The following is a 27894-nucleotide window of genomic DNA, read 5'->3' as shown; positions in this document are numbered from 1 at the left end:
CTTATTTATTTCATTTGAATACCACATGCAAGATACCCGTCAAATATTTGCAAAATTTGGGGGCAACCCAAAATTAATAAATTGGTTTAGACTATCCTTATATTTCAAGATATGAGAGCACCGTCCCCCTTCTACAATTGCCTGCTAAGACATGGCTTGAATAGACTCATGTTTTCTTCTACTCCCGAATCCCAAGCTGTTTGATTTTAACAAAACTGTTGCTTAGCAATACAAGGAAACTTAATAGCTAAATACTCCTCTTCACACTGAGAGGCGCCTCCCTGTGTAGCTATTGTGAAGCTTTACTCCTGATATAAAAAGTGTAATTATCATTTTAAGAGAAAATTGAAGTTTGCCTTTGTGACACATAACACCTTTCCCTTCCATCGCAGCAACAACCCAGTTGGAGATGAGTTGGCCCAGTTTGAACCCAGAGCACAACAAGGCTGTTGCTCCTCACCCTCCTCCTCCTCGTCCTTGTCCTCCTTCTCCCTTCCCTCCTCCTCTCCTTCCTCTTCCTCCTCCTCTTCTTCCTTGTCCTCTTCTTTCTCTTCCTTTTTCTCCTCCTCCCCTTCCTCCTCATACCCAACATTTACTAGGCAGCCTCACCTGAGTCAGAGGATGAAAGGGGCTGGAAAGTGGGGCAGTTCCTTCAAAGTTCAAGGATATAAGGGATGGTTCCTGTCGTTCAGGGAGTCCCCCACCTGAGGCCCTGGAATTGGGTTGCGGGAGGGAGGGAGGAAGGGAAAGAAGATGAAACTGTTCCCTGCATTTCTGAGGGTTCAACTGGCGGAAATTTAAAGACCCAGCTAGAATTCAGAATAATGTAGAATCCCTGTTATGCCCTGGTCTTGACTCATCCCACTAGTAAAGTCTTCTCACTTTGGCTCTGAGAGACCTCTGGGTCCTTGAGGAGAGCGGCCAGCTCACAGGAAATCACAGAGCACTTAGCACAGGGGGGGCCCCCATTACACAGTCAAAGGGAGGCCAAGAAGTGAAGCCCAAATGACCTGGGTGATCTCCAGTTTTCCTTGTGCCCTTAAAGTGCATGAAGGCCTTCGGAATGAAGCAAAGGTTCAACCTGGACTTGGGAAATGGGCAAGCAGCTCTGGCTGACCCAGGGTGGCATGAATAATAATAGTAATAATTATAATTATGGTATCTGTGAAGTGCTTCCTTTATGCCAAGCACTGTTCTAAGCTCTGGGGTAAATACAGGATAGTCAGGTTGTCCCACGTGGGGCTCCCAGTCTTAATCCCCATTTTACAGATGAGGTAACTGATGTACAGAGAAGTGAAGTGACTTCCCCAGGCTTACACAGCGGACAAATGGCAGAGCAGGGATTAGAACCCAGGTCCTCTGACTCCCAGGCCCATGCTCTTTCCATTACTCCATGCTGCTTTTGAGGCAGGGAGGCCTAGTGGAAAGAGGGTAGGCCTGGGAACCAGGAGATCTGGGTTGTGATTCCAGCTTTGCCACTGACCTGCTGTGGAACCTTAGGCATGCCCCTTTGGGCCTCAGTTTCATTGTCTGTAGGGATAACATACCTGCTCTTCCAACCTCTTAGACTGTGAACCCCATGTGAGACAGGCACCATATCAGATCGGATTTCTATGTCGTGTACCAGCCCCAGCGCTTAGCCTGTCCGGGATGAGAGAGTGCAGGTGGCATTGTGCAAACCACTAGTACTACAATGAATTCCTGCGAGCTGGTCCTTGGTCCCCCAACCTGGGTGACTGAATCACAGAACTTCCTCCCCCTTCATTTCCAACATATCCCCTCATCTTTAAAGCCCTACTAAAACACATCTCCAGTAAGCCTTCCCTGATTAATCTCTCATCAGCCCACTCTATTTCCTCTCCCTCCCTCGATAGGCACTCGAGTATATCCATTTTCCATCCCACCCCTCACCCCCATGTCCATATGTGCATATTCTTATACTCTTGCTTCCCCTACCTGTAGTTTATTTTAATACCTCTTTCCCCCGGTAGATGGTAAGCTCCTTGAGGGAAGGTATTTTGTCTCTTTACTCCATTGTACTCTTCCAAGTGCTTAGTAGAGTGCTCTGAACACGGCAAGGGGTTAATAAAGACTCTTCAGATTATTACGTGCCAAATATTCAAAGTTTTAGATAATAAAGCTCACCCTGGCTCCCAGTTTTGGTCAAAGGGAATGAGGCGATGGCCATCTCTTTCCCTAAAGACCAAAGATGCTCTCGTCCATCATCGAAGCTATCTGCTTTCTTTCTGCTTTTTGGAGCAAGACTTCTACAGACTGTGTCAGCCAGGCATTTTGAGAGAGGCTTAACCACTAACTAACTTGACAAGTCAAAATTTAAAAAACACATCCAAGCTCCCAGCAGTGCAGATGGTTTCAAATCTGCTTTAAAGAAAGCTTTTCTCTTCCTAAGATGTGACTAAAGGACCTTAACCAAGGAAGATATCTTCAGGGATTTTCTTGTCTTATTTCATAGTTTTGTCTATGATTTTTAATAACTAGGGGAGGCAGAGTAAGAGTAGTAATAGTAATTATTCTGTGAGTTCTGCATGCACAGCACTCTGCTAAGTGCTGGAAAGAGCACGGGCTTGGAAATCCGAAGTCGTGAGTTCTAATCCCAGCTCTGCCACTTATCAGCTGTGTGACTTTAGGCGTCACCTAACTTCTCTGTGCCTCAGTTACCTCATCTGTATAATGGGGATTATGACTGTGAGCCCCACGTGGGACACCCTGATTATCTTATATTTACCCCAGTGCTTGGTTACATAGTAAGTGCTTAACAAATACCACCATTATTATTAGGCACACAGCTGAAAAATTGACATTGGCCCCAGCCCCCAGTGGGGCCCACAGTCTTAGACTACGGGGAGCCACATGGACTAGTGGAAAGAGTCCAGACCTGGGAGTCAGAGGACCCAGGTTCTAATTGCACCTCCACCACTTGTCTGCTGTGTGACATTGGGAAGGTCTCCTGACCTATCTGTGCCTCAGTTACCTCATTTGTGAAATGGAGATTAAGACCATGGGCCCCGTGGACTGTGCCGAAACCAATTTGTTTGTATCCACCCCAGCGCTTAGTACAGTGCTTGGCACACAGTAAGCTCTTAACAAATACCAGAATTATTATTAAGAATAAGGATGGGGAAGGACTTAGTGACAGATACATAAGGAAAGATGAAACACAAATGTAAACATCAAGGACTAGTACAGATACCATTGGAGGAGCAGGGTATTCAGGCTTCTCATGGCACAGACCTACAGTCACAGAAGACACAGCCATAGCAGTAGCCTACCCAGCATTTGAAAAATTGAACAAATCTCCCACTCCCATTGTGTCTTCGGCTGGAGCAGTGACCGAAGGTAGCCCAGTGCTGTGGAAGTTGGGCAGTCTCTCGCCCACACTGGGGCCCTGGAGGTCGGGGCCAGGGTAGTGGGGAAGGGTACCTGCAGCTGATCATTTGTTTGAGTGATTAGTGCAGAAGGAGTGCATAGTTCAAAAACATACTTTATGGGTACCCAGGCTCCATCTGAGCCTCTCAGAGTACTTCCTTTGGGGTGTGGGCAGCAGTTTTCCTCTACCAGTCCGCTTTTCAAGAAGTGGCATGGCTGAACACAAAGAGGCGTGAAATCTGGAAAATAGCTGAAATTTCCCCGGACCCATCAGGCAGATGATTTATTTATGGCCCAACATATGAAACTCAGCCACCCTGGGTTCCCTGAACCCAAGACAATCCAAATACCTTTGCTGTGGAAATAACAATTCTTCTTCCCTCAGTGTTGTTTCTGAGGCACTTCACCTGCTCTGTTGTCAGCTGTTTAGTAGTTTTCCAGATAAGTCTTTGACACTGCTTAACTTGAAAATTTTGTAAATTTATTCATATTTTCATTATCAGTATTTGTTGAGCACTTTCACTGTGCTAACCGTATGGGGTGGGGCTATACTATTGTCTGTGGAGGGCTTACTGTCTAGTGGATTCAAAATTGGTAGCAAACCAGAATGGTGGAGAGCCTTGAAGGCAGAGATAAGGAACTTTTTTTTGCTGTTAGAGGACATGGGGAGCCACTGGAGATTTTTGAGGATTGGAGAGATGTGTGCTCAGAAACATTTCAGAAAGTCCATCTGGACAGTGGTATGGGGTATGGATTGAAGAGGGGAGCGGCAAGAGTTTGGGGCACCCATGAGGAGACTGTTACAGTAATCCTCAACATCGTCATCATTAGTGGCATTTAGTGATACCACTGTCACAAACTTTACTTACCTCTTGGGAGAGTACAATTAAGCTGAGTTGGTAGACATGTTCTCCCATAGTGTGAAGAAAGTTTGGACCTGTTTTCACTTCTCCTTCGACTATGAGCCCCGTGTGGGACAGGGATGGTGTCTGACCTAATTACCTTGCATCTACCTGAGTGCTTAGTACAATGTTTGCCACATAGTAATTGTTTTACAATTATCACTAAAAAAAAACAGTTGGGGAAGTGGAGGCTGTTTGGGTACAAAGTAAAGGGGTGGGTCCAAGAATTATTCCGTCAAAAGAACTGGCAAGATTTAGCAGTTAATTGGATGTGGAAGAGAGTAGTTGAGGATGACATCTAAAAGATATTAGTATAGGGAAGAAGGTAGAATTATTGGGAAAGATAGGAAAAAGAAAGAGGGGAGAAGGGAATTTTAGTTTTAGATATGTTGAGTATGAGGTGCTAATGGACATCCAAGTGAAGATATCTGGTGACAAGAGAAAATAGGAGATTGAATAATGGGAGAGAGATCAGGGCTAGAGAGGTTGAGGTGGATTGGGGGTCATACGTAGAGGTGGTAACTGAAGCCGTCGAGTGAGTGAGGTCCCAGAGAGTGTGGGTGTAGATGAAGAGATACTGGGCGGGAAAGTGGGACAATGAGAAGTGGAGGCCAGTTAAAGTGGGGTGTCTGGGTTGAGGACTTTGAAGCCTACTATTGGTATTTTGGATCAATTCCACAGTTTGTAAAACCATCATTTGTCATTTTTCGGGTGTTAAAGCCTTATCCATCTGGAGCTCACATGCTAAGAAGTGAAATGTTATCTTTTAAGTTAAAGCATGAGCGTTATTGTACCTCTGCTGTATAAATGCATCCAGGTTGTTTGTTATTCGGAGTTTCTGACCAGAGAGAACTGGCCTTTGGTAGCTTCAAGGAAAAACTGTCTTCTCCCCCAAGCTTAGTTGGGCTGGCCTTTCCTGACAGCCCCTCTACTGTGAAGATAGCCACTACTGTGGCCATCCCTTCCATCTGGGTCCCCTCCCCAGCCACCACTATTCACCCTCTGGAGTTGTTCCCCCAGCTCTGTTCCACAGTTCCTGTCCCACATTGGGTTCCCAGACTGCCGCCCCCCTGCTCTCATTGAAGAAGCCACGAGTTGGGTTTAATGTTTTAAGGAGGCACAGTCACCCTTTAGTGCAGGACACCCTCCTCTCTTAGGAGCAGCAAGGGGCCCTAGTTACCTGACTGTATTCCTGTTCCTCCCTGCATATCTCACCTGGCTTCGTAGGGGTAACCCAGACCCTCAAGGAACATGGTTCCTCGCCTTGTCCCAGGGAGCTAGAAGGGCCCCACTCCAGGAGAGGCACCACCCGGGACTCACAAACTAAAACCTTAAAGCAAGCGTCACCGCTGTGAACCAGGAGGGTATAAGATTGTTCCCTCTTAGCTGTTCTCAAAGGTTTGATCACCAACATTTTCTTTTTCCTTTCTGGGTGGCTGCCGCCTATCTCTTTATATTGTGCTGGAGGTTTATTGAGTGTGTTTGTGCGGAGGGAGTGGGGGAGGGAGAGAGAGAGAATGAATGAATTAATATGTGTGAATGAATTAAAGCCTTTTTTAAAGTTAAAAATCTCAAGTAGCAGAAGATAGGGCCAATTCTTAGACTTGTCATGGAGCCTCTATTATTTGATGTTATTTGCAATTCCAGAGACAGAGACTCTTCTTAAATACGTTGAAGAATTGGAGAAGGAAGAATGACCAGAATGAACAAAAAACCCCCAAACTTTTTGTACTTGTCAAAAAATAAGAGTGAATTCTATGAGAGGTGTCAGGCTGACGGGAAGGGCCCAGGAATTGGGTTTACAAGGAGTCTGGCCTCCTGTCTCCCAGTGATCTGTTGTTCAGAGTTGAGTTGATTACAGCCTGGGCCAACGTGGACATAATCTGTGTCAATTTTGCAATCTGAACATTGTGGTTAGTGAATGTGGGTAGATATCATTCCAGTTTTCATCAGTTCTAACTTTGAGAAATTTTGAGCTTTTTCTGTTTTCGTTTTGAACTGATCCATGACTGACTGGAAGAGAGTTTCAAATGTGGATAAATTGGGAGCTTTGGGGACCAGAAATCATGATATTTAGATAATGAAAGTAGGACGGATGCACTGGCGCCCGGTGCCTGGGCTAAAGGAATGGAAACAGGATGTACCTGGGACGCAAGTGTGTCTGCTTAATGAGCGCACCCAGATCAGACAAAGTGGCTTGAAGTCTAATTTTTAAAAATAGATGTTCACTTTTAGGATGAAGTGTTCCATTCTCTTTGATAGGTTCCCCCTTGTCTGAGTGTAATTTTACAGTGCAATGATGGTTCGTCATAATTTCTGATCCTCTGAGATTTAATTACTGCTCTCAGGCAATCTCACTGGAAGGGTAGTTTTTACATAAAAATATGTACGCTCAGTCATTCAAAAACTAGAATTTGATTTCCTTCTCTTTCCTCTACAGGTGTAGATAATAATAATAATGAAATTGTGATATGCAGGTGATTATGATGTGCTAAACACTGTACTAAGTGCTTGGGTAGGAAGGAAAACAGTTTTGATTCTCTGTTTTACAGATGAGGAAACGAAGGCACAGGTAAATTAAGTGAGATGTCTAAGATCGCAGAGCAACCAAGAGGAAGAGTTGGGATTAGAACATGGGTCCCCTGACTCCTAGGCCTGGGCTCTTTCCTATAGGTCAGACTGCTTCTCTATTTGCTGTTGCAATTGGATGTCATTTGTATGTTTAGCATTTTGAAATTGTATGTTGTATGTTTAGCATTTTGAATTGTATGTTGCACTTTGTATGTTGTAGGGAAAAAAATCAGCAGATATATAGAGACCTTAGAATTCCCTAATCCAGTGTTTAAGACATAATTATGGTTCTCACAGGGATCTGTAAAGCCAGGGTGCTAGTGAAGCTGCGATTCATTTCTTTCATGCTGTGTTAGACTGGCACAAAAATGGGTGATTACAGAACCCAGTGTTCTGAATCTGCTCTGAGAGGGGTATGTGAGGGGGAGGGAGAAGAGAGGGGTATTGGAGGCACTATGGGGCTTGCTAGTAGAATTGCCATGGGCAGGCCGAAGCACATTGTTGAATTAGCGTGGCGGTAGGGATTCATTAATAGAGCTGTCACCAGCTCATCTACTATGCAGAGAAGCCATCAGGGGCATCCACATGGGATGCAGCATGGCCTAATGGATAGAGCATGAGCCTGGGTGTCAGATGGACATGGTTCTAATCCTGGCTCTGCCACTTGTCTGCTGTGTGACCTTGGACAAGTCACTAAACCTCTCTGTGCCGCAGTTACCTTATCTGTCAAATGGGGATTAAGACTGTGACCACCGGCTGGCCAATTCCAGCCCCCATTCCTGGGGACCAGAAAGCTCCCCCTGTCCCCGCATCTTTCCTCTCTTTCCCAGGTCACCTTCGGGGAAAGCCTAATCTGACCCTGTCACCAAGGGCTAATGTCTTCTGGGATGAAGCATGGGGAAGACTAGAAACTTGTCAGGGAGAATCTCCAGAGGGAAAAATGAGTTAGAACTAATTCCAGAAGCTCCTCAGAATAGCACTTCAAAGATATCTGCCAAAATTCAATTTATCATTTTCCAAATGGTTGCTCCAGATCTGTGAGGGTTATGATCTGTTGTTTATAAAAAGAATGTGCATGTTTGAAAAGTGTATAGGTTGCCTTCCTCCCATCCCCTCATTTCCCTTCTCTCCTCTCCCCCACCTCTCTGCACCTTCCCTTTCCTCTCCTCTCCTTTCTTTCAGCCACTCCTCCCTTCTCCCTTCCTTCTTTCCCTCCCCTCCCTTTCTTTTCCCTTCCCTCTTCCATGCTCACCCCTTTAACTCCTTTAGTTGGCTGCAAAACAATTGCCTTGCATCTTTACAATTAATTTGACCTTTCTGGCTAGTGATGAAAGAACTCTGATTTCTGATTCTGCGGCTGACTCACTGTGTGTCTCTAGGCGTACGACTTAACCTCTTTGAGTGTCAATTTCCTCGTTGTAAAACATGGATAATAATACTACTTTATAGGGTGTTGGGAGAATTAATGACTGTTTATATAGCACTGGGATAACTGCAAATGAAAGGTGCCTTGGGAGCACAAATTTCTGTTACAAATATCACATTGAGAATGTCTCATTAGCAGTTGTCATGCCTAGGCTTTTTCTTAAATGCCCCTCCATCACTTCCACTTCTTGATTGCCCTTTCAACTCCTGCTCCCCTTCATTTTCCAGCCTCCCTTCTCTTTCTCTGAGATTGGCTAAGGTGTCCAGCTCTTTGCTGCTGAGTCTTGGGCCAGTTCTGATTACTGAAAGTGGAGATTAGGATATTCCAGAAGTGACATGATTCCCTAAAATCCTTATCCCACCCCAAAACTTGATAGTGTCCCTAGTGCTCAGGGTCATATTTGGAATGTCACACACCCTGAGGCGAGACTCTTTAGAACCACCCCCACACCCCCCATGCCATTTTCAAGATGGTGGCTGCACATGTGCAGGGCCGTCCTGGAGGAGGAGTGTCTGCAGACTGGGGGTGGCCTAAAAAGCTGCAGTGAGAAGGCTGCTGCAGAACCCCGAAGTGACCACCCTCCACACTGATTCAGAGATGTCACAGCCTGTGCCCCTTCCCGGGTGGGGCCCACTGGCCCTGTTGTGGGCTGTTGTCCCTGCAGAGACATGCTGACTTGACTGCCACGGCAGCAAGAGTTCTGAAGAGGTCACTCCCCAGGGACCAAGCTGGTGGATCCTGGCCCCAAGGTGGGCCCTATATGGCCGTTGTCCCCGGGGCAGGGCAGAGTAAGTAGAGCCCAGACCCTCAGGCCCCCTGCCTAGTCACCCTCTATGAGGTAATGTGGGGAGAGCTGAGCCCAGATTCTGGGTAGAGAGAGGCCTCTTTCCCCTCCCCCCAAAAGCACTTCCTTGCTTCCCTCTTTATTAGAGCACTTCACTGGCCCCACATGCCTGGGTGCATCATTCCAGCATAATCTGATTGGCCATAAAAGGCAGAAGCCTTTGCTGCAAAGTTGTGCGTCTACCAGGTTCTGCTCTACCAGATTATGCTGGGAGGGGGAACCCTGGCATGTGGGGAGCTCTAATGAAAGCTTTTGCCTTCTATAGTCAAATAAATCAAAACTCCCTAGTGCTTCATAGACTCCTCCCCTTAGTTACCAGTTCATCAAAGAGTCCTTCAGGATGAGCAAGTTCATCTTTTCTTGTGATGAGCGTCTGTGGGAATTTCTTCTTTTTATTTATTTATGGTATTCGTTAAGCACTTATTATGTTCCAGGCACTGTACTTAGTACCAGGGTGGATACAAGCAAATCAGGTTGGACACAGTCTATGTCCCATGTCGGGCTGACAGTGTTAATCCTCATTTTACAGATGAGGTAACCGAGGTTCAGAAAAGTTAAATGACCTGCCCAAGGCCACACAACAGATAAGCGCTGGAGACAGGATTAGAACCCAGGTCCTCTGACTCCCAGGCCTGTGCTCTATCCACTAGACCATACTGCCTCATATCAAGGAAGTTCCTCTTTTGTTGAAAGTGTGTGGGAACACATTCCTTGAGAGATCTTTGTTTTGATGCTAGTATGTGTAAAACTTCTCTTTGAACAGTTCCAGAGTGGGTATCTTGCTGCTTTTATTCTGCAGCTGGCATATCTTGCTGCTTTTATTCTGCAGTGGCCCCTTGGACCACTGGTAACAGATGCTGTCTTGAATATCCCAAGCAGCAGTTATCCTGAGAGGCTCAGAAGACACTCTGCCACATGCCACCACTGCGAGTTGACCGCTTAACTTGATAACTGTCAAGGAAGTCACCCCTACCTGCTTTTCTTTGGGCCTCTTGGCTTTAAATTAAACCACTCTTGGTCTGGGCAGCGCAGAGACCCGGGCCTCAATCAATGAATCAGTGGTATTTAGTGAGCACTTACTATGTGCAGAGCACTGTTCTAAGCACTTGGCTGTGTACAGCACGACATAATTAGCAGACATCTTCCTTGTCCATAAAGAGCTTCCAGTCTAGAGGAGGAGGCAGGCATTATAAGTAATTTATAATGTGTAATGTAAAGATCTGTGCTGTGGGGTTGGGGGTTGGGCAAATATCAAATGTCCAGGCGTCACAGATAGAACTCAACTACAGAGTGGGGCCAACCTAACCTTGGTATTGCTGACCCAGGCCTCTGCCTTCCTTGTAGTGATTCTGTCACCAGGGCCAGCTGTCCCTAAAGTGTGGGGGTTGGCAGGCCCACCAGGGAAGGCTACCCATATCACCACCAACCTGGAAGCTGGATCTCAGCCTGAAGCAATAACTGTGTAGTTAGTTTTCAAAAGCCATTTTATAGTTGTGATAGAAAGCATTTCTTTGGGGTATTTAATTCACCTCTTTTAATTTCATTTGAGAACCACTGGGCTATGTAATATCAGATTTGTAAACAATCTTCAGATACTTTTTCCATTTTTGCCCCATCATTGGGGTCACTCCTAATTGAAATGAAGACAAGTTCCTGGGTAGTCATAAATGGTATGAAAATAAGGAGGCATCACTATAGTATGGAGATGAACTTGGGCCATGAATGATGGTTGACATTAGGAAATGGTAGTGGTTTGATTTATTTTTAAAAATTAATTCCCACACCAAAATTTGTCCAAATGTTAAAGACAGGAAGAGTGAACTGCTCTAACTTTCCCTTTACTAATCTATTATGTACTTCTTGCTACATGAATTTATCCAAACTCCTCTTGACCCTGCTGATATTTTTGGCCTGTACTGTTTCCTGTAGTAATGAATTCCATGTGCTTACCACCCAGTCTGTGGAGAAGGGTTTCTCTCTGTTTTGTTAAATCTATCCACTTCAGGCTTCAGTGTTGCTCTTAAACGTGAGATGTGGTGAACAACAATTTCATGTTTGCCCTGTCCTTACCCTTCATGAGTTTGAAAACTTCATGCGTGGCCCCTCTCAGCTGTAGTCTGGAAAGGCCGAAGAACTAATCTTTTTCATATGTCCCCAAGCGGAAACTTTTCCACCCCCCAATCATCTTCTCCTCTAGTTTGTCTTCCTCAAGATGCAGCAACCAAAATTGCTGTTTTCCAATTGTGGACACATACCATGGGTACTTGGGTTGCATCCATAACAGCATGGCCCAGTGGGTAGAGCAAGGACCTGGGAGTCAGAAGGGCATGGGTTCTAATCCCAGCTTCATCTCTTTTCTGCTGAGTGACCTTGGGCAAGTCACTTCACTTCCTCTGTGCCTCAGTTAACTGATCTGTAAAATGGGGATTAAGACTGTGAGCCCTATGTGGGACAGGGACTGTGTCCAACCTGATTATCTTGTATCTATCCCAGTACTTAGTACAGTTCTGGGTACAGAGTAAATGCTTCACAAATACCACAATTATTATTAAACTTGCATCTGCTGTGATCAGAAATCACAGCTTTATTCTGGCAAAGCAATTGTGGGTCCTTGTAAAGATGCCAAGAACATAGGTGAGTGTTATTTTTCCCCTGCTAGATTGTAAGAGCCTTGAGGGCAGGAGTCATGTCAACTGATTCAATTGTCCTCTCCCAAGTGTTTGGTACCATGATGTGGACACAGTAGGTGCTCAACAAATATTATTGATCGACTAGTAAACTTGAATGCTGTAATATTTGGTTCCCAAGCGATGGAATGTCTTGAGGGATGCAGTTTGTGCTGCCCACATTCCTTGCAGGAAGAGGACTGGCCAGTGTTTAAAGAAACATATATTAACCCCTAGGGGCTGGAGGGGGATTGAAGTGGTGTGGGGAGAGAAGGGGTGCGATGAAGGGAAAGAAGATCTGGTTAATTCTCTCTTTCTTTGCTTTCATAGGTTAGACTATGTTATCTTATCACCACTACATTCAAAAAACAAAGTGAATTTGCAATACATTTGGTTTCACACTGTTATTAATTTAATTTTATGCTATCCTTTCCTGTAGTACCCTGAGCATTTTTATCATGAACATCTTCGGAAATGTTTCTTCTTGTATTTCATCCTTCTTCCAAATGTAGTCTTTTGTCAGTTTGAGATATTTTCTCCTAGGATATGCTTTCTGACTTACAGGGAACCTTCAAATAGAAGACAGAATGTTAATCTTCATTAAAAATGGAAATCACATAAGCAATTGGTTGTGTATGTAAGATTATCTACTTAATCTTTGCTAATACCTGTTCTGTGTACGGTGATGGTACACTGTGAATTTTTGAAGCCCAATTTTGATATCTGATTTTCTGTGTATCCAGAAAATCTTCACCTCTGCCATGACATAAATCCCAAGCCCTGGGATAGGGGGTCAAGTTTAGAATGCGGGAGGCTCATGGCCTCCATTAATAGTGAAGAGTAAAATTAGAACTGCCATCCTGATCTCTGAGCTGGACTTTCTACCCTTCAGTCCTGTTCCTTCAGTGAATTAGACAGGAAACATTTTTGTTTGGAAGATGTGACATTTGCTCCTTGGGATAGCGAGCTCTCAGATGACATGCCACTGGCTGAGGTTTGTTCGCCTTTGGAATGTTATTTGTCAAGCTTGAATGATTTCAGCCCATGCTCATTCACAGTGGCTTATTAAAGTTAATACCAACTAATGGGACAGAGCAAGAGATCTACAGTGGCAACTCAGACATCAGTATTACTAATTATGGCATCAACCGAGGTGTATGAATGCTTTAAGATTTGGGAAGTTAATATGAAATGCCTTAAATTGAAATTCTAAAAAACCAAAGGAGTCACATCTTATTTGAAGGGACTGCAGGATTAAACAGAGCCAGGGTACCTGTTGTTACTGTTTTCCAATAACTTAACGTGAGGTGTGCCCCTCTCAGGATCGCACCTGGAGAGTTTCCAGTACTCTACCAGTCTCAGCTACGGGAGGGAGAATCAAGCAGAAGCATACCCATTCCATTCCTAGCTTGGGCAATGGCCAGCGAGTGGAAGGCAATCTGCTACAAGTTTTAACTCAGCTGTCCTGGGCATCAATGGCATGGGAGAGAGTTGAGAGTGGAGATTCAAGTTGACTGTATGGAAGAAAGCAATGGTAAACCACTTCCATATTTTTACCAAGAAAACTCTGTGAAAAACCAGAATGATTGCAGATGTAGGTGGGCGTTCTGGGAGAGATGTGTCCATAGGGTCATTATGGGTCAGAGACGACTCGACAACATAAGAAATGGAAGAAAAGAGGTGTGGGGTTGAGCTGAAAAATCTTGTCGGTGACTCAGTGTAGCTCCGGTGAACTGTATTGTCTGACAGAGGCTAAATGTTGGATCGTTATAGCCAGTGTTCACACTTGCTCATCTAAGCCCAGCATCTTACTGCCCGAGGAAAATATATTTCCATTGAAAGGTTGGAATAAGATTCTTCTAAAAGGGGTCAGAACCAAAGACAAATTCAAAACTCCTATTCTCTCAAATTCTGGAAGCATCCAGCTGCTAAGGAGACAGGTATCAAGTAGGCAAATGTAGTTATTAATCTTGTCACCCACCCCTTGAAATCTTGAGAGAGACGTTCAGTAGTAGGCCTCAGAGGGCAATCCTCTGTCTGTCTGTGTTTTCCTTGAGGCCTTTTGCAATTCTCAAAGTCACCCCATCATTTTGTAAAATGGAATTCATGGAGGAGCAAAACAAAATCCTCTTCATTTCACCCTCTGCTACACTGCAGCTTTTTCTGGGATTAGGGAAAATGCCCAGGACTGATTAAAAGTGAACAGATCAGATTAATTAATTATGGTATTTGTTAAGCGCTTACTGTATGCCAAGCACTATTCTAAGCTCTGGGGTAAATACAAGGTAATCAGGTTGTCTCATGTGGGGCTCACAGTCTTCATCCCCATTTTGCAAATGAGGTAATTGAGGCACAGAGAAGTTAAGTGGCTTGCCCAAGGTCATACATCAGACAAGTGGTGGAGCCAGGATTAGAACCCACATTCTCTGACTCCCAAACCCATGCTCTTTCCACTAAGCCACGGTGCTTCTCAATGGTTTAGTTAGAGGAACAGGATTTCATCCTTATATAATAAACTGTGTATACTCAATTATATTTATTGAGCATCTTCTGTGTGGAGAGCACTGTACTAACTGCTTGGGAGAGTACCATAGAAATAGTATTCATTAACTTATTTACATCTTCCTTAGCACTCATGTATACACTGTCCACTTGTATTTCTGTTTGTCTCCCACATTAAAGTATAAGCTCCTCAAGGGATGAGAAACTGTCATTTTATTATTTGGTACTAATTAACTGCCCACTATACTACAGTGCATCAAGAGGATGTTCAAATGCTGCTGCTGCTGCTGCTCCTACTACTATGATCCCTGTTCTTTAGGAACTCAGAATCTAGCAGGGGAAGGGAAACTAAGATAAAATGCAGATTGGAAGAAGAAATGGCTATGTATATGCTTGTCCTTGAACAGTAGGTTAGGTGAAGTCAGCCTTTACAGAAGTGCATAGTTGGTTCAGGAGTGATGTAAACTAAGGGGAAGAGAAATGAATTAGGAAAGACTTCCTGGAGGAGATGTGATTTCAGTAGGGCTGTGAATTGGTGTGTTTGAAGGGGGATTGAGTTCCAGGCTGAGGAAGGAGAGACAGGAATGAGGCACAGTGAGTATATTCTTCCTGCTATATTTTCTGTGCACATTATTGTGATTCATTTCTGTCTCCAATAGATTGTACATTCCTCAAGGGCCAGGAAAATGTACCCTGCTTCTGTTGTACTCTCTAAAGCCTTTTGTACAGTAATCCCCACTTTAGAAGGCACTCAATAAATACCATGGATTGATTCATTCTGCAATCATATCATCAATGTCATTCATTGAGTGGTTATTATGTGCAGAGCCCTGTACTGAGCATTGGGAGAGTAAAGTACAACAGAGTTGGCAGATAAGTTCCCTGACCACAAGGAGCTTACAGTCTCAGATCATTTATTGTAGTTTTAAGTTAGTTATAGTTTTAAGGTTTGATTGAGGCACAGTTGTAAGAAAAACTACTTTCTCATCATAAGGTTTTGGATTGAATGTGGCCTCCCAGATTTCATGATTAATTTTTGTTGATCCCAAAGTATGCTGACAGTAATAGTTGAAGGTTTCCAAAATACGGGACCAAAAGTGACATGGCCCTTTTCATTAAAGAAAACCTGAAGCTGTGCTTTGCTCTAACTTCAATGTAGCCTGTACAGAAAAAATAGAATCTTGGTTAAAAAATAGAATCTACCCCAGTGCTTAATCAGTGTTTGGCATACAGCGAGCATTAAGCAAATGCTATAACTGATATTCTTGTCCACTGTTATATGGAATCTTGTATTTCTTTTTTCCAAAAAGACAATTCACCAGTTGCCCTTCATTACATTATTGTTTTCTTGCTAAAGCAAACCAAGATGGCCTTTTCTCTCTCTCATAGAAGCTCTTTTTTTATAAATACAGCATCTACAACTCTCCCCTATTTTCTTAGCCTCTTTCTTCACAGCTCAAGCTTTTCTTTAGTTTGTTATTACTCTCCCCCTTGAACTGAAGGACCAGTCTAATTGCTCTTCCCCTAAGGAAAATGTGCAGGTTAACGAGGGCTCGGGCTTTTGTCATCTGTTCTGAGTGAACCAGGTTAACCATATTAAAATAATTTATGCAGCAGCCAAGATGGCAGAAGTTGGCCACCCTGGAAGATTAGCCCTCAGAGTGTACCTGGCTCTAGTTCGCTTTTCAGTTCCTGCGTGAGGGATAGAGAACCACCTCAGGAGAGGTGTAATTGCAGGTCATTGGCAACAGGTGATGAAGGGGTTGGCCATTTAGAAAGAAGTGTTTTAAAACACTTTCTGCAAACCTTTTCTTAAGTTCTTTCCTTTGGCCACGTTTTGTAAGTAGTCTTCTGGAAGAGTTGCAATCTGCTTTCAGGAATTGAAAATCTTTGTGAGTACCAGAAATCTACATGTGAATGGACAAAACTTTAAAGGAAATGCAGGGAAAGTGATTTAGAGAGACTTTAGTTCTCTAATATATAATACAGATTTTAACAAGAAATCTGTATATATTTTCAGTTGATCAGAAGCATACTTATTAATATTGGTTTGCTCTGTGAATATAGCAGAAAAACCATTTTATTTGAATATATATATATAATTTGACATTATTAATTGCCTTTATACAGCTTGTGAAATTGACATTTGGGCTGTTATACTCTGAAAGGCTGTGAAAAAGTATTTACATTTGATATTTAAGTTGGCCTGCTGATATTTTGGTATTTACTTCCTTTGAAAATAGGACTAAAGAGAAAAACTTGCAATAATTTTTTTCTTGTTTTTCACTTTCTTACTGAGACCTTTGCTCTCATTACTTCTTAGGAAAGTGGTGTTCTTTCTGCATAAAGTTTATTTAGACCCTCCTAGGAGATGTGCCTTTGAATTTTCAAGTATTTTTCCATGTTTCAACAAAATACTCCTGTCCCATTAAAAGACTGGTCTTTGTGCTTTACTACATATTAGTCTGTTGTTCTAGTTCATTAGCAACTATTATATTCATTTTAAATTTTATTTTCATTGGCTTGCCATTGCTTGCACTCTTCCTTTTTAAAAGGTTGAAAATGAAATTCTCATTTTACTCTGATGCCATATGGGATCACCTCCACTGCATTCAGATACTTTTCTGCTTTTATTGAAGCAAGAAAATATTCATCTTTTTGTTAGGATTCATTCAACTGTATTAAACACTTACTGTGGGCAGAGCACTGTACTAAGATGCAAAGTACAAACCAGCAAAAAACAGTGACATTCCCTGCCCACAACAAACTGTCTAGGGAGGATGCAAGAGTTAGCTGGGCAGTTTGTTCTATAGAGTGTTTAAATAAAATCCAAATTTTTTGTTGTTGAAAATTTAGTGAAAAGTTAATATTCAATAATGTATATATTGGAAGCGATATTAACTTTTCTTTTGGTGTAATCAGTGTCACAGCCATTTTGAAAGAAATATGTGGCTGCTAAGACAGAATGCTCGCACATCACTTGGATAATTGCAAATACTGTTCCTTTGTCATTTGAAATGAAGTGAGAAATTGGGAGAAAGTTCAAAATATTTTGAGTTTTAAGAAGCAACAATTAATTTACTGAACTATCCTTTGCTCAGTTGAATTACTAGTTGACCTCAAAGTCTATAAATATTTCTTCAAACCAAGGCCTGAGGAGAGAGGACATAGGGAGATTTAGGAAGGACAGAGGGGTGGTTTATTCGTTCTCTGGAGTGGAGAACTTAGGAAGCCCAATGGTTCCTTCCCAGGTATAGATTTAAGTCCTAGATGGTCGCAGAGGGTTTCATATTCTCCTTATGAAGTGGGAATGGTTTCCCAGCTTGGTCCAGGAGAAACTACTGAAAAACCTGATGCCTGAGATTGAATAGCAACATTCAGGCTCAGGCTGGAATCCCTGTTTTTGTTTAACTAAAAAAGAATAATTTTGAATGTTTGAGGAAAACATGACAGTCAAACAAGACCTCCCCAGAATTTGTTTAAACGCCTTTAAAAAGCATACTTTGTAAGTCTGAGTCCTGAATAATACCACTGCTCCTGCTAATACTAACACTGCTATTAGTATTATTACTAATAATAGGGGAATTTAAGTGCTTATAGGGTGCACTGGGATAGATACTATATAATCAGAACAGCATGAGAAGCAGAATCTCCTAGTGGAAAGAACACAGGAGTGGTTGTCAGGAGATATGGGTTCTAACCATTGGCCTGCTTTGTGACCCTGGGTAAGTCACTTAACTTCTCTGTGCCTCAGTTTCCTCATTTGGAAAATGGGGACTGAATACTTTCATTTATTCAGTCATATTTACTGAATGCTTACTATGTGCAAAGCACTGTACTAAGTGCTAAAGCATTGTACTAAGCACTTGTTCTCTCACTCCCTTAGGCTGCGAGCCCTATGGGGGGTCAGGGACTGTGCCTGATACTAGTGTATTGTATCTACTCCAGTGCTTAGCACATCATAAGTGTTTTACAAATACCACAGTTATTATTAATATTATTATTATTAGATCAGACACAAACCCTGTCCCACATGGGGCTTACAATTTAAGGGATACTATAGCTACAAACTGTGTTCATGCATGGTATATGCCTGTTCCACAAAAAGCACTTATACACGTATCTTTACTCTCAGTTTCCTTAGTCTTCTATTTTGCAAACAGTGGCCAAATAGTACCAGCTTTCTGGGACCATTTAAAATCAGCATAGGTTTTTTTTTGGTGGAAATCTTACTGTAGAAGGAGTTTTGAAGGAAATCTTATTACCTGACCACTGTGGGTGAATGGTTAAGTTTCTGTTTTGATGTCAACTGTTACTTTTGTTTGCTGCTTCCCAGAACCTCAAATCATCATGTCTACTTAACCATAAGAAGGAATCCCTCAGCAGTCTGCAAGGCAAAGGGATCATAAGTACACACAAGATCCTGTGAGTCATACTGGCATGTGGTGCTAGAGATTGGCTTCTCATTGACTGAAGAATCTGAAAATTGAAGAGTATGGAATATGGTTACACATATGGAAATTTCAGGAGGCTATAGCAGAAATGAGCTGTTCTCTAATCAGAGAAAAAGAATGTGTGTCAGGGAGCTCAATCCCCCCCCAAAATTTGACCTTAATCAGTAGTGCTTATTGAGCACCTCCTGTCTTCAGAGCACTGTACTTAATGCTTGGAAGAGTACAGTAGAGCTAGTAAGCATGTTTCATTCAATCATTCAGTTGTATTTATTGAGCACTTACTGTGTGCAGAGCACTGTACTAAGCGCTTGGGAGAGTACATTTCAACAATATACAGACACATTCCCTGCCCACAATGAGCTTACAGTCTAGAGGAGCGGAGACAGACATTAATATAAATAAATTAATTAAACTTATGTACATAGGTACTGTGGGGCTGGCAGAGGGGGAGACAAAGGGAGCCAGCCAGAGCAGTGCAGAAGGGAGTGGGAGAAGAGGAAGAGGGGGCTTAGGGAAAGCCTCTAGGAGGAGATGTGCTTCCAGAAGGCCTTTGAATGTGGGGGGAAGTAATTATCTGTTGGATGGGGGGTGGGGGCATTTCAGGCCGGAGGCAGGACGAGGGCGAGGGGTCGAGTGAGATAGACAAAATCGAGGCACAGGTAGAAGGTTAGCATTAGAGGAGTGAAGTGTACGGGCTGAGTTGTAGAAGGAGAGTAGTGAGGTAAGGTAGGAGGAGCCAAGGTGATTGAGTGCTTTAAAGCCAATGGTGAGGAGTTTTTCTATGATGCAGAGGTGGGTGACCACTGTAGTGTTTTGAAGAGTGGAAAAACATATCCTGAACATTTTTGTAGAAAAAATGATCTGGGCAGCAGAGTGAAGTATGGACTGGAGTGGGGAGTGACAGGACGCTGGGAGGTCAGTGAGGAGGCTGATACAGTAATCACGGTGGAATAGGATGAGTGATTATATTAAAGTGGTAGCAGTTTGGATGGAGAGGAAAGAGCAGATTTTAGTGATGTTGTAAAGGTGGGACTGACAGGATTTAGTCCCTTGACCTCAGGGAGTTTACAATCTTGTGGGAGAGGCAGCTGCTAAAATTACAACTTGGAGGAAGTAAGTATAAAGAGATATACATAGCTGCTAAGGAGGTACATAAGTAGTTTCATACATTTCCACAAGAACTAAGCTTTCCAGGGGTGCTGGAATTTGTTTTGGAGGAACTGCCCAGCCCTAATAATATAGTTAGCTCCTTGAAGGCAGTGGTCATATCTCATAGCTCTTGTACTCTTCCAACTGCTTAATACAGTGCTCTGCACAGAATAAGTGCTCAGTGAACATTATTGATAATATTAAACTCATTATTAATGTTTATCTCAAACACTCTTAGGTTCCATGGGTTCTCTGCGAGTATCCTGATGAAATTGTAAAACAATTCTTAGTTTAAAGGGAGTCTTCCAGATTTCTGTTCTGATTCTCACATGATGCAATTTCAACTATAATCCTCTTCTTCCTGGTGAAGGTGGAGATTAGTGGTTTGGCATTCTCCACATCAGAATCCATTTCATGGTCTTGTAGGCAGTTAAGATTCCTGTCACTTTCCTTTCTCCTTCAGACTTGAAATCACATTTTTTCCCCCCTCCTACGTTCAATTTCACAATCGTAGATCTTTTTACTCATCTTTTCTAAGCATTCACTGATACTTGCTATTCTTGCACAGTCAAGACTTGATGCTACAAAGTCCCAAAGTAATTCAGATTCAATGGGAGGATTATATCCTGGCTCATGTGGCTGTCACATCTTCCCAAGAGTCCCCTCTGTGAGAGAAACTTTCTGCAGCCTCAGTCTTCTTTCTTTATGATTCCAGGAACCTTTTGCTAGGGTGTCCAGGCCTGGCTGACTTGTCTTTTATTCTCCCTTTTAGAGGAGCCCTGCTCACCTGATTTCAGGTAGCCCCCAGGCTTCCTGAAAACTGCATCTCATGTCAAAATGTTGAAGGCCAGACCAATTTTAAGGCAGAAGCAGTGGTATAAATGAGGGATTGGTTCATGAACCGAGGTGAATTGTATATTCAGTCAATTATAGATGAGTAATGTAACTATATTGATGCATTTCTATTTAGTCAGAGATGTACCAATTTAGGGTAACTTCATTGAAATGGACATTTGCCTCTTTCTGCTCACTTGGCCTGGTGTTCGAGGCCGCCCCCCCGTCCCCATTCCACCATCTACTCTCTCCAGCCCTTTTCTCCCCTTCCCCCAGCCTCTTTAAGTCTTCCTCCCTGCCATCCCTTAAGGGACTTCTTAATTGTACCCCATTTTCCTGTGATTCCCAGAGTCCCCACTCCACCACCCAGAACTAATGCTGTAAAGGAGACAAGTGTGAAGTCTAAACCAGTGTGTTGCAAAAGCTGATATAGATCTCAGTTTAGAAACACTGCAAGCACCATTCATTGTTACTCAAAGCATAAGTCAGGGACTGCTTAAGGACTTAACAATTCCAGAACCTACCCTGTGTGCTTGTTAACTGTTTCAGCCTCCAAAGAGAAAAACACTTTATGATAGGATTTGATGGATGTTGCTATCAAAGGTTTAGCGGTGACATTTTAGGTTGAATGGATAACATATTTCCTTTTGCCACTATGTTGCTGATCAAATAAAGATATAACAGGGACAGAAGAGCCCAAAGTTGAAGTTGTTTGAGCAAACTGGAAGGCCCACTGGAAGTTAACATTAATCACTTTTATCAGAGAAGACCGAACGTTTGCCTGATATTGAATAGCAGAGGATAATTATGACCTTGTTCCTAACAAACCCTGTCAGGAATCAGAAATAGCCCCTATAAATTTACTTTTTAAAAGCTTTTCCCGCTTTATATACCTGTGTAAAATTTTCATTGTGTGGTTCAGTACTGCATTTATCTAGTTAATTTAATCAATTTATAATTCATATGGCTAATTGCACTGGAAGAAGTCAATCTGTGAAAAGAAAAGCTCTTTAGGAGAGAAATGTTACCTAGGTTACCTTTTATTGGTTAAAGCCAGTGAGCTTTCAGTTATTGTATTTGATTAGCAATGGGCAATTAAAGTCTACAAAGTACTGTCATGTAGCACCAACTTCAGGATTGGGACTATTGTGTCAGAAAGTGGATTTTATTTGAAAAGCCAAAGTCAAAAACCCTTCCTAGGAATGTAAAATCTTACATCGCTGATCTCCTAAAACTCAGCCCACACAGTTTGCTTCTCTAACACCAACCTTCTCATTCTAACTCGGTCATATCAATCTCACTACTGACTCCTTCCCCACATCCTCCCTCCGGCTTGGAACAACCTCCCGCTTCATATCTGACTGGCTACTACTCTCCCCACCTTCAAAGCACTACTAAAGTTACATCTCCTCCAAAAGGCCTTCATTGACTAAGCCCTCATTTCCTCATCTTAGCCCTCCCATCTTCATTGTCTGTGCCCTTGAGCCTCTTCTCCTTAAACACTTCAATATTCACCCCTACCACACTTTTGTACACACCCATCCATAATTTATATTAATGTCTGTGTCCCTATTTAGCCTGTAAGCTCTTTGTGGGCAGTGCTTGCCTCTACCTACTCTATTATATTGTACTCTCCCAGTGGATTGGTTGGTAAAATCCTAGAATAAGAAATGTGGTCTTCGAAACAATCAACTTAAATTATTTTATTAAAATGAGTGCCAATATCCTGAAAGTCCTTCCGGAATTGAGCATTAGGACCCGAGGAGGATTTTGCCTCACTCTCTCAAACGTGGCTTCTGTATAAATTCTCTTTGGACTCCAGGTCATGTGACTAGCTCCACTATCCTGGCCTAGTGCCAGAGCTTTTAGGGTATGGGGTGTCCACAAGCTGGGAAGACTTGGGGGGGCTCCGGAGTGGTGAAGTGGAAGGGATGTGTAGGCAGCTGGACGGGGGGTGTGGTCAAATTGTGTAGGAGTCAGATGCTGAGGATCTGTTTTGGGGATTGTTGGTGAGGTCTCCAGGGGCCAATCTACATCCCACCTGTGACTCACACCTGTTGTGTAGAACAGCACAAAGAGTTTTGGACACTTGAATGAGAAACTAATAATGCTTACCAATTGCCGATTGTTGGAAACAGTTCTGAACGTGGGAAGCAGAGAAAGAACTTTTAAGTCAAATTTGAAGTGTATTTCAGATTTGGTAAGCTCAATGCACTCTCAAACAGTAGATGATCTTTTTAGCATAGCAACTGAAATATTATACGGTATTTTTGAACATAAGCAATATCATCTACTGGCTGTACAGCTAAGGTGGGGTCGAGAAGATGAAGAAATTCAGGCTTTCTCCAATACTGTTGAAAGCAAGTAATGCAGGTGATCACACATTTGAGATAGAAACTCTTATGGCAAACAGCATCTTGAAAATTTGAAATAGGCAGAATGCATCCTTTGGCTTTTCTGTTTTCTCTTTCAAAATGGAACTGTAGATTCACAAGGTTGTACAGGGCGTTGGAAGGAATAGCTGTTCAGGTGTATCTGAATAACTTGTCTCCTCCCCCTTTCCTTTCATGCTTCTCTATTTTCCTTCTGTCTCTTGTGCAGCAAATAGGGAAAATTCCCATTACAGTGAGATATGGGTCAGGATCTCCAGGGATGGAACTCCCTGGGGATTCATGAAATTCTGAAGTGGTACCACATTAAAGAGTTATCAATTATTAAGTGTTTCTCTGTGTCAAGCACTTTATTAAGTAGATGAGGCGCAGTCCCCATCCCACACGCGTCTAAAGGCAGGGAGAATAAGGTATTTTATTTCCAAGCAATGGTATTTGAGTCGTTACTGTGTGTAGAACACTGTATTAAACACTTGGGAGAGTACAATACCATATTTTGACCAAAGTCACACACAAGCAAGTGGCCCAGCGGGATTAGAACCTGCTCTCCTGACTTGCATTCATTCATTCAATTGTATTTATTCAGTGCTTACTATGTGCAGAGCACTGTACTAAGCGCTTGGAATGTACAATTTGGCAACAGAGACAATCCCTGCCCAACAATGGACTCACAGTCTTAAAAGACATATACAATATAATATATACACATATACACTTGCAGGCCTGGCCTCTTTCCACTGGCCATGCTGCATCTTGGCAACCAGCCAGGATTACCTCCCTCTCCTCTTTTCCTTCCGTAAAAAATGCAGACTCCCCCAAAGGTCTCCTGGGCAAATCACTTATTTTCGAGGGACTACCATGGGCAGAATATTAAGCTAAGTACTTGGAGGTCAACAATACTATCGAATGAATGAACAGTAGAATTAGTAAACATGATCTTTACTCTTATTGAGCTTACAGTTTAGCCAGAGAGACACTAAAAATAAATTACAGGTAGGGGGAAGGAATAGAGTGTAAAGATGCATATGTAAGTGCTATGGAAGATTGGAGATGCCTAAGCAGTGAATCTGTTGAAATGGCAATTGTAGGATAGAAATTGGGGGAGAGTAGAAATCCATCAGGGAAGGCCTCCTGAAGAAGTTGTGACTTCAGAAGGGCTTTGAAGATAGGGAGAGTAATTGTTGGATGTGAAGCGAGGCAGTATTCCAGGCAGGTGAATGCCTTCTGTGGTGGGCTTACCCTATTCTTCTCCAATCCTGAATATTACACACTCTCCATTTTTCTTTTCTATTGCTACCTGTGTGGGGGGCGGGTGGGGGAGGAGGGGGAGGGCCATGGTGTGTCTGGAGACAAGAGAGTGGTCCACCCATCACTCTCCTTTCTTTAACCTGTAAGAGCTGATTATTCAGGACACAGGAATAATAGCTGTGTGTTAGACTTTCCATTTTATGGACTCTCATTAGTCCTGTACCGCCCTCTCCTGCCAGCAGTTTCAAGAGCCTCTTCCAGAACAATAGGCACCTGGCAGGTAAGAGTCAACCTCAGGTGAGTGGTGGAGAGGTGAGGCTCATTGCCCCAGGCCCCAGGCAGCCTGGCCCAGGCCTAGATTTCTTTTTCTAGACTCCGGGGTTGGGTGAAGTGGGGGTAGCCAAGCAGCAACCCATCCCTTACAAAGCTAACTGACCCTATGGCTTTGGAAGACTGACTGATTTAATATGCACAATCTTTGCTCCGTAAAATGAACCCTGGTTTGCATCAGCTCCACATTTCCTGAATGGTTTTACTGGAAATGGAAAAATAATTCATTTATGTACATTTGCAAGTATTTAAGAAGATTAGCAAGGACGTGGAATATATAAGTAGAAGTAACAATACTTTGAAACAACCAGTATCATTATGCCAATGTCCTGTTTGCATGTTTAATAACAAATAACTGTTTCCAGTTTCCTCAGGAGAGGCTTTAATTTTAACTTTCAATTTTTCCTTCCGGAGGATTTAACAACTCTGAGAGAACGTGCGACAAAGAGTTCATAATTCGCAGGACAGCCACCAACCGAGTCCTGAATGTTCTTCGCCACTGGGTCTCAAAGCACTCTCAGGTATTTATTTTTTTATGACCGCCTTTGGGGAAATGAGATTTGTTTGCTTTTTGGGTGATGTATGAATACAGGTAATTCATTCAGTAGCATTTATTGAGCTCCTACTGTGTCCAGAGCATTGGAGTAGACACTAGAAAGAGTACAGTAACAGAAGGGATACAGTTCCTACTCCCAAGGAGTTTACAGTCTAATGGGGGAATTAAATAATTTAGAAAATGAAGATTAACTAGCAGTTGTGACTACAGCCTCCTGAATGGATTCTCATCACCCTCTCCTTATTCATCCTAATGAATTCTCTATGAGATTGAGAAACAGTGTGGCATAATGGATAGAGCATGGGCCTGTGAGTCAGAAGGACCTGGGTTCTAATTGCAGCTTTGCCACTTGTCTGCTGTGTGACTTTGGGGAGGTCACTTCACTTCTTTGTGCCTTAGTTACCTCATCTGTAAAATGGGGATTAAGACTCTGAGCAGATGAAGAACAGATGAAGTGGGACCTGGGCTCTGTCCAACCGGATATTTTATACCTACCCCAGATTTTAATATAGAGCCTGGACCGTAGTGCGCCCTCCTAGATCAGTTCTCCCTCTTACTTAGACCATGAACCCCATGTGGGACTCACTCTGCACAAAGTAAATAAATATGACTGAATGAATGAAATACAATTGAATGATGTCGACCATCATACAGGGACTTCTAAACATACTCCAGCCACTGCTAAAGGCAGAACACTGAGCCAATGACCCAGTAACAGTCCAATTCAGTTCTGAACATGGCGGGCCCTTGGGGGTTACTACAGAGAGCTGATGATCACGGAAACATCTAGGTTTCTGCGTCCTACCTGATTAACTTGTACCTACCCCAATACTTAGGGTCTGACACATAGAAAGGACATAATGGTAATAATGATAATGATAATATTGGTACTTCTTAATCACTATGTGTCAAGCACTTCTAAGCTCTGGGGTAAGTACAAGTTAATCAGGTGGGACGTAGTCCCTATCCCACATGGGGCTCACTGGCTTAATCTACATTTTATAGATGAGGTAACAGATGAAGCACAGAGAAGCTAAGGGAGTTGCTCAAGGTCAAACAGCAGACATGTGGTGGAGCTGGGACTAAAACCCAGGTCCTTCTAATTCTCAGGCCCATGCTCTATCCACTAAATCATACTGCTTCTCCATTAAGCCACACTGCTTAACAAATGCCGTAAAGCCCCCCCCCCCCGAAAAAACCAACCTCCCCCCCCCCCAAAAGAAAGATTTCATTCTGATATATGCCGGGGGAATATTTGTTAGTTTTCAGGATATCTGGTCTGCTTTCTCCCTGCCTGAGAATGCCCAGGTTTCCTGAGAAGGCTGTAGGTATACCCCAATGAACATTTTATAAATGGGGGCGAGGGGAGGAATCCAAGCACTTTGTTAGGACAGCCCTCAATTTTGGTCATACATTCCAGAACAAAGACACCTAGATGTTTCTGTGATCATAATCAGCTCTCTGTAGTAACCCCTAAGGGCCCACCATGTTCAGAACTGAGTTGGACCGTTACTGGGTCATTGGCTCAGTGTTCTGCCTTCAGCAGTGGCTGGAGGATGTTTAGAAGGCCCTTTATAATGGTTGACATCATTCAATCATATTTCATTCATTTAGTCATTTATTTACTTTGTGCAGAGCACTGTACTAAGTGCTTAGGAGAATACAACACAATAATATTACAGACACATTCCTTGCCCATAACAGGTTTACAGTCTAGACTGACCAGTGTTCCATATCAATTCATTTTGTATTTATTTCGAGTGGTTGATCTATTCAACAGTGAAAGGTGGATAATCTGTCAATTTGAAGAAAGTAGTTAATTACATTTTATCTATATTTTTTCTCGCTGGGTTGGGCAGTAAGAGCAGGTCATTCAGTGTTAGCAAAAAGTCATCTCTAGAAGCTTTGGGAGCATCATCTAACTATGGACATTCTGATTATATATATCTTTTTCTGTGTTTCCATGGACAGCCATCCGATTAGTTAGATATGAACCATCTAAAAATCTTCTCTATATCTTGTATATCTCTGTCTTTCTATCTGGCAGCCTTCTTTGGATTACTCCTTTATGAATATCCAAATCTCTCTTGAGCCCGTTAATATTTCCAGCTTGCACAGTTTTCTATGTCAATGCATCCCTTATACCCATCACACTGGGTGAAGATGCATTATCTTTAGTTTGTCTTGGATCAACCGCCTTCAGGTTGTGCATCAAGACCTTGGTAGTGTGGCATAGATGCACTCCATGTCATTTCACCAGTGGGGCTGTGATGTCAGATAGGCCCTCAGGGATCTTAATAATAGGTGGCTTGAAGGAAAAACTATTTGCTCTTCATCTTTCACATTTTTTTCTAAATATTTGTCAAAGGGAATTCTGGTCAAATTTTTAACATGGGACTTGGGGGTAGGGGAAGCTTCCAGAGAGTGGGACAGAGGGACCAAAAATGGAGGAGGAGAAAGAGGGCAAGAAAATGAGACCAAACAGACACAGAGATAGAACATCAAAAAGAGACAGAGATGGAGATGAGCGAGAGGGAAAGAAACAGAAACAGTCAAGGAGGGAAACAGACTGGAAAGACAGAGAGGGGAGGGGTGATAGGCAAATAGACACACCCTCATTCCCCAGTCACCCAGA

General features: G+C 42.9%; 1 protein-coding gene and 1 non-coding gene across 3 annotated transcripts in view; both read left to right on the top strand.

The window, feature by feature from the left end:
* RASGRF2 (Ras protein specific guanine nucleotide releasing factor 2) overlaps positions 1-27894 on the top strand; it is a 176654-nt gene that overhangs the window by 107797 nt on the left and 40963 nt on the right. For both annotated transcript variants that reach the window (XM_001509960.4, XM_007656761.3), the window contains exon 18: positions 25118-25224. In XM_001509960.4, coding sequence (XP_001510010.2) covers positions 25118-25224 — 107 coding nt within the window. The remainder of the gene's footprint in view (positions 1-25117; positions 25225-27894) is intronic.
* Positions 13109-13246, top strand: LOC114816840. Its single transcript, XR_003764649.1, has one exon. It is a non-coding gene; the product is annotated as a small nucleolar RNA SNORA7 (small nucleolar RNA).

Source organism: Ornithorhynchus anatinus, chromosome 1 (assembly GCF_004115215.2).
Source record: "Ornithorhynchus anatinus isolate Pmale09 chromosome 1, mOrnAna1.pri.v4, whole genome shotgun sequence".
NCBI classification, from domain to species: Eukaryota; Metazoa; Chordata; class Mammalia; order Monotremata; family Ornithorhynchidae; genus Ornithorhynchus; species Ornithorhynchus anatinus.
The sequence above is the reverse complement of the archived record's forward strand: the minus strand, read 5'-3'. Positions and strand labels throughout refer to the sequence as shown.